This window comes from Salvia hispanica, chromosome 5 (genome assembly GCF_023119035.1).
Source record: "Salvia hispanica cultivar TCC Black 2014 chromosome 5, UniMelb_Shisp_WGS_1.0, whole genome shotgun sequence".
Lineage (NCBI taxonomy): Eukaryota > Viridiplantae > Streptophyta > Magnoliopsida > Lamiales > Lamiaceae > Salvia > Salvia hispanica.
The window spans coordinates 20,860,068-20,867,229 of NC_062969.1; the positions used below are offsets into that span (position 1 = coordinate 20,860,068).

Here is a 7,162-nt window from a genome sequence, read left to right on the forward strand (position 1 = left end):
AATGTGCTCATAAATGATAAAATAAAAAATGAGAAAATGATTGCCATAAATGAATTATAAGACTTTTTCTATGCCCTAAAAAAATGACCAATATCAGTGGGGCAAGATAAGTAAGATAACTAGACAGGACCAAATAAGTACAATCACAAAAGCCCATGGCCAAATAAGTACGAGGACTATATAGTAAAGATAAAGAAGGAAGACCTGTGTTCAAAAATACTCTTCTAAACCTTTCATCTTATAGCTAAATCAACCAATAATTCAATCATGCAAAACACTCGACATTCACAAGAGGAACGATTTAGAGTAGAAAAGTCATTTGATTAACAAGAGAAACAAGCATTTTAAGCAGAGTTCAACACAGTTGATTTAACAAACAAACCAAAAAAGACAAAATTTGAAGTAATAGTCTATATAAAAGACTAGAGGATCAAGCATCAACATCGTCAACAACATGGACAATCTTGGCTGTGGGCTTAGCCAACAGGTCGGTATACTCTTGGAATGGGGATTTTGTGAATCTAGTCTCCCTCCAGAAATCTGGAGTTAAGAACCCATAGGTCTTCAACAAACAGTCAAAAGTTGCCTGCAAATAACAATCTTTATCAGTAATATAAGGAGTATACATGAACAAGCATTCAAAATAGTTTTCATTGACCATTTGATCAGCGTAACATAAATATTATCACAAACCATAAATACAATACTAGCATGATTTGATCAAAGCATAAAATAAGCCACAGCAACAGATATGATTTAATAACGCATCAATAAAAATCAAAACACAATGACAAACAATTAGAGTGTCTAAACTTGAGAATTAGCTCAATTTCATCAATCAACCAAAGAAATAACGGTAGAATACAGGGGAAAAAACAACAAAATACATATATATAATAATAATAAAAAAAGATATGTTATACAAACTGGTTTAATTGAGAACACACTTAAATAAAATTGAAATTAGAGAGAATTAGAGGAGAAGAAACCTTGACAAAGTTTCCAAGAGTCTTTGTAGATCCACGGGAGGAAGTAAAGACATCATCAATTCCGGCAAATTGGAGGACCTTCTTGGGCACGCGAGCAGCGACAATACCGGATCCACGGGGAGCAGGCACCATCCGCACAGTGACAGAGCCACACTTGCCGGTGACCTTGCAAGGCACGGTGTGGACCTTTCCGATCTTGTTTCCCCAGTACCCTCTCCTCACTGGAATCACAGACAGCTTCGCCAATATAATTGCGCCGCGGATTGCGGTGGCCACCTCCTTGGAGCACTTTACCCCCAGTCCGACGTGGCCGTTGCTATCTCCGACGACCACGAACGCCTTGAACCTTGTCCTCTGCCCAGCACGCGTCTGCTTCTGGACAGGCATGATTTTCATGACCTCGTCCTTGAGGGATGGCCCCACCAGGAGGTCTATGATTTGGTATTCCTTGATTGGGAGGGAATGCAGGTAGATCTGCTCAAGTGATTTGATCTTTCCGTCCCTCACCAATCGCCCGAGCTTCGTGCACGGCACCCACTTCTCCTCCTCTGCCTCGCGCCGAGGGCGCCGTCCACGTCCACGCCCTCCCCTATCTCCACCGCGGCCGCGACCGCCGAATCCGCGCCCGAACCCGCCCCTGTCTCCGCCTCTGTCGGCCATGAATTTTTAGGTGTAGATTGAGGGAGAAATGTGAATTTGGGTGTGCTCAAACCCTAGCACACTATATAAAACCTATATCTAATGGGCTTAGGGTTTACTCCTTTGGCCCATCCTCACTGTTATCTCTAATTGGACCTCGTTTTGTTATGGTCCAGCGTGACAAATAACATCTTTCATCAAATCTTAAATACATATTGGAAATTTTGTTTTAGTTTTATAATTTTCCACTTAGATACTCTCTCCATCTCAACTAAATTTAGTTATTTCATTTTTTTATAAAAAACAAAATATCCAATCACTTTTCCTTTACTTTATTCTCTTTATATTTCTTACTACTTTATTTTTTTCATTTTTCAACACAATTTCTTAATATCCGTATCTAAAAATTTTAATTCAACTTAGTTGGAACTCAAAGATTTGAGTAGATGACTTACATTCATTTTACCACTTTGCATGTAAATTAAATTTATTTAATGCATTTTTTAAATTCTTAAAAGATTTCTCCTATCCCTACTGAAATGGACTCATATTCCTTTCTCTATTATCTCAGCGTACCTTTTTTTTTTATTACAAAAATACTTCATTCATCAATGAAAAATAATCTCATTTTATTATTTTGGATATCCTTAAAAAATAGTTTCATTCCAAAAATAAAAATTTTCTCTCTCTACGACTTTTAATTGACTTTAGTCAATCTCTTAACTTATAAAAGTAACTAATTAAATAACAATTTTTGTATCAATTGTCCATACAATTAAAATTTTGATGAAATTTAAAATTTACTCATATATTTGGGCCAATTAAAATATAATGACAAAAAGTATGAAAGCAACAACAAATTTCATCAAAATTTTAGAAGAATGGATAAATTAAAAATTTATAAATATTGCGATTTAGTTACCTACTTGCGTTAACTACAAATCAACTAAAAATTACTTATAATTTAAACGACAGTTTTCCTTTTATTTTCTCCCCGTAACTTAAGAGTACATTTTTTTTAGATCTCGTGCTCAAACAAAATACATTTCTTTTAATGGGACAAAGAAAGTATAATACAAAATTACAAATGGTAACATCAACAATAAGACGAGGAGTTGGGCATATATTGCGGGTTTTCCATCAAAATATTGAAACTGAACTTTCAACAATACAAGTAGTCATCCTTTTCATTGAAAAAACTCATTAATAGAATAGAAGTATTAACAGAAATCCCTGCCTATAAGAAAATTATAAGGAAAAGAAATAAAATCAATCAATCTTCTAAAAGAAAGTTAATAGCAAGCCAGCATGAGCAAACAAAGAACAGAAGGTGTGTTAATGTCTGTAACGGTGATAGCAAGGGCGATTTATTGAAAAATTGACACTTGGAAAAGCTATATAAATCAGAAATGCAGCTTTGTTGAGAAGCAACATGAACCTGTGGGAAAGAATTACAGTCAATAATACAAACACTTGATAAAGAGAATAATAAGCACCTCAAGTTAATCAAACACCAACAGACAAGACAAGTAATAATCTTTCATTTCACTTCATGAATAACTCAAAGTGTGTCTTCGTAACCATAGACGGCCAAATGAGCATGAACATACGCACGGTGATTTGTTTGAGAACCTAAAACTATAGCAAAGTGAATGTAGGGATAAATCTAACAAAAAACAAAAAACCTGGTACTACAAAATTGACGATGCGACTGAAATGGTGAATATTAGTTTTAGGTTTTCGTTTCAGCACCATAGTACCATACATACACTGCTAAGAACTAAGAAGACTATTACATGCATGTTACCCTATTCACAAGTCTTCGTTTGCTATCACTCCCAAGCGAGAATTGTACTGTAAAATTTTTAGGATTGTAATTTTAGACCCCCACATGAATCGCCAATTTGTACCAGTTCACTCAGTCCAATGTCCTTTTAATGACAAAATCAAATAATCCGTATAAGTTTTTGAAGCCACCATTCTTTTGGGATTTAAAGGTATAATATTCTTTAGGAAAATCTTGCTCAAACCATGTTTTGTAACGGAAGAAATAGAAAGCCATTTAGTCAGTTCCAGAAAACATGCTAAATGCCTAAGATGCTATGAAACAATACACAGCTTGTTCACAGAAATTGGCAAGGCGTCTAAAAGTGACATAAATAACTATCACAATAGGGGGCTTTTCAAAGCTTGAAACTGATGCAGAGCATGCCACACCAACAGCCCATACATTTTATGACTAATATGGCAATTTATACCAAGTACCTACACAAGAGTGCCATAAGCATTAAATAAGCAGATCAAGCAAAAACCGAGCACATAAACAGAGCAAGTAGCAACACTTAAGCTATAAACGAATTGACATGTAATATTTCACATATCTTACCTAACGGTTGAAATACTATGGAAACGTTGTTGATGCTGATCCACCACTTGTAGGAACCTTTGTTACTGCGGTAGCTGTGGTTGTTGTTCCCATTGTGCCTATAGATGATAACCCTGTCTGCGAATTCTGGTACATTCCTAATCCATTGTAAGCTTCTTGCGCCCCGTAGCGGCCCATCACTGTAGGACTTATGCTATTGATCCCATAGTTACCACTCAATGATGCACCAAATATTGAAGCAGCTAAACCTGCTTGATCATACCCTGCTGCTAATAAAGCATTCCCTGCCAATCCAATCCCTGGATTCTGCGCCATCAAAAACCCGCCCGCATTCAAATTTGCTCCCAACATACCTGTGTTCATCCCCAAATTACTGTAGTTAACATCAGTAGCCGCAGGGTTCACACTACTGTTACTAGTCTGCCCAGACGAATTGTTGGCAAAATTCTCAACAAATTTCTTGCAATGCAATTGACAATTCTCAACCACCTTAATTGGCTCCTCCATCGCTTTCTTGTAACCTTCCGTTGACTTGTAAGTTATAATGGCGAATCCTTTGAACTTATTTGTAACAGGATCCACCCCTAATGGTCCTTCCTCGATCTCTCCAAACCTCCCAAAAAACGCTTTGAGCTTCTCGAAGCTTACATGGGGCGCTACATTTGCCACATACATTTTCCTATTATTTCCTCCCTCGGCTACCACTGTTCCAGAAGAGGCACCAATCGCTGCCAGCTGGCACGTGACGGTCCTGTTCCCGATCCTCTTCTGGGGAACTTTGAGAGCCTTCTTTGCTGCGGCTCGCGTCTTGAACATCACGAAGGCGTATCCTTTAGCACGCCCAGTGTTCTTATCGGTGATTAACTTGCTCTCTTCGATTTCACCAAAGGACTTGAATGCCTGGACGAGCTGTTCGGCGGTGGCATCCCAACCGAGCCCAAAAACAAATATTTTGCGGTGGGCGGGGTCAGAATCTGCCTTCTGCACAATTTTAGGGAGGAGTTTAGGGTCCTTCACTGCCGCTTCTTTGAGAAGGTCTATGATTTGGGATTTTCCAAAAGGTTCCAATAATTCCCGGAGAGCTTCTTGCTTTGATGCCTCATCCTCTCCTTCTTCTTCTTCTTCAGCTGAAGAAGATTCTTCTTCTTCTCCATCCTCGGATTCTGATTCCAACTCCTCTTCTGATGAGGAAGACTCTCCGATTTCTTCCTCATTAGAGGACTCTTCTTCTTCTTCTTCTTTTTCTAAGACTTTTGCTTCTTCACGAACTACTGCCTGTTTATGTTCATTCGTATGCAGAGACGATGGAGTTTTTCGTTTCTTCGCCATTGGAGCAACTTCCAGATCCTTAATTTATATCTATCTATACAAGACTGCCACTTTTCTACCCAAATTTTCACTCAATAACGTAATGGCATGTATCACATAGGTGAATGAGTTTGCAGCTGTTTTTCTCTCCAGAATTCTAAAAACATTCACACAACTGCTTCTCAAATTCTGAAAAAAAGCTCATAAATTTCCATCTGCACTGCTGCTTTTTGAAACCCATCAAACTGAATAAAACAAATTAAAAACAATTTAAACTAGAAAGTAATCGATGCAGACTCTAAGACGATAGAACAGTTTACATGAACAACATCATCAGCTCAATCATCAAATTACCTGATCCATGGAAGGAATGAGACTGAGAGAATGATTTTTAGAGCTCATGAAACTAACTACCCAAATTAATTTTTAGAAATCATGAAACAAAATCCCCAAATTAAAACGTACTCACTAAACAATCGGTGCGGATACAGAATCTAACGTATTTATTTCACTCATGCAGCAAAACCCCTAACTTAATACCAAAATTTTCGGTTTATCCCAATTCCATTTCAACATTGAATTTTTATTTTACAGTTCGTGATTAATTCCGGTAATTTCATAACCAAGTTGAAAAGACAAAAAGATTTCTTCAAGTCCTTCAAGAAGAGGACTTACTATACTTGTAGTTCCTAGAATTTAGCAACCGATATAAAATCTATGAAATGAATTAACCATAAGAAGGTGATATTGTTACCTAAGTTTGCATGGACCGAAACTGGAAAAGCTTGTATCTTCAAGATTGAAACTCTAAATATGGAGGCTGAGGAAGAAGGTAGGGGAGAGTGAACAGATAGACAACGGCGCGGTGTTGGCGGCGGCAGAGAGGGGCAACGCAGGCGGTGGTGAGAGACCGAGACGTGTGAAAGTTTGGGGAAGAAATTATAGGTTTATGTTTTTATTTTATTTCTCATTTATCCACTCAAGTTGCGTTCATGACTAAGTATCATTAGACTATCCATTTACGATTAAGTTGTAGAATTATTTTAGTTGAAGGGAGGAGGCTATAACTAATTATCATGAGACAATCCATCTGAAATTAAGTTGTAGAGTTTAATCTTATGAACCAAACATGATACATCTTTAATCATGAGATTTAATCTTGGCAACTGAACACTCCCTTACTATTTGTTGTTCAATATGGAAGATTATAAACAGTGATCGAATATATAATGCATATATTCATAGAATTGAATTTTAATTTATTTATTTTTCTGGATAATTATATAATAATTAGTTATAATTATAACGTTTAACTAGAATAATCTCACATCTTAACACTATCACCAATCATTCATATCAAACTCAAATATATTTTTGAATATATGTCACACCAAAAAATAGTTTTACTTCAACTATTTACATTAAATTCAAATATGACACAATTTCTAACTTCTGAGTATATATCTCATAAATTTTTGCAATAACACAATGTTTGGTATTGGTCTATATAAAATGAAAAAGTAAGTTTGAGTTGAGTATATGATTTAGGAAGTTTTCTATATTAAAACTCATTTTTGATGTATGATGAAGATGGTCTAATCCTAGATGTATTATTATATAATAATTAGTTATAAAAACCGTACGAACACCAAACAATATCTTTATTTCATTGGTTTCCTTTATCTTTAATCCCAACAAAATAAAAACTTATTGAAGGCCATAAATGTCACTCACTATTTCCCCTACTCTACCACAAGTGATTGTCACATAATTTAAGAAAACAATAAAGAGAAATTAAAGTGAGAAATGTAGAATAAAATAAAAAAAAAGAAGAAAATAT

At 36.1% G+C, this 7,162-nt stretch overlaps 2 protein-coding genes across 4 annotated transcripts; both read right to left on the reverse strand.

Moving 5' to 3' along the window:
- Positions 1-300: 300 nt before the first annotated feature.
- Positions 301-1,693, reverse strand: LOC125190141 (40S ribosomal protein S2-4-like). Its single transcript, XM_048087345.1, has 2 exons — positions 990-1,693; positions 301-586 (listed from the first exon to the last, which is right to left on the reverse strand). Exons 1-2 carry the CDS (start codon positions 1,647-1,649, stop codon positions 431-433), a joined length of 816 nt encoding a protein of 271 aa, XP_047943302.1. The 5' UTR covers positions 1,650-1,693; the 3' UTR covers positions 301-430.
- A 1,119-nt stretch (positions 1,694-2,812) lies between these two features.
- LOC125188679 (UBP1-associated protein 2B-like) lies at positions 2,813-6,257 on the reverse strand. Of its 3 annotated transcripts, none has more exons than XM_048085677.1 (3): positions 6,077-6,257; positions 4,015-5,511; positions 2,813-3,066 (listed from the first exon to the last, which is right to left on the reverse strand). In XM_048085677.1, exon 2 carries the CDS (start codon positions 5,341-5,343, stop codon positions 4,030-4,032), a length of 1,314 nt encoding a protein of 437 aa, XP_047941634.1. In that variant the 5' UTR covers positions 5,344-5,511; positions 6,077-6,257; the 3' UTR covers positions 2,813-3,066; positions 4,015-4,029. The 3 variants fall into 3 exon arrangements, with proteins under 3 accessions (XP_047941634.1, XP_047941633.1, XP_047941635.1); XM_048085676.1 differs by having other exon boundaries at positions 4,015-5,567; XM_048085678.1 differs by having other exon boundaries at positions 2,968-3,893; positions 4,015-5,567.
- Between the last annotated feature and the right edge of the window lie 905 nt (positions 6,258-7,162).

Bases quoted from the DNA above. Each gene is read 5' to 3' on its own strand.
- LOC125190141 (XM_048087345.1), bottom strand. From the start codon at position 1,649: ATGGCCGACAGAGGCGGAGACAGGGGCGGGTTCGGGCGCGGATTCGGC. The intron at 587-989 runs GTTTCTTCTCCT...TGTTATTTGCAG, and splicing joins CTCTTGGAAACTTTGTCAAG to GCAACTTTTGACTGTTTGTT.
- LOC125188679 (XM_048085677.1), bottom strand. From the start codon at position 5,343: ATGGCGAAGAAACGAAAAACTCCATCGTCTCTGCATACGAATGAACAT.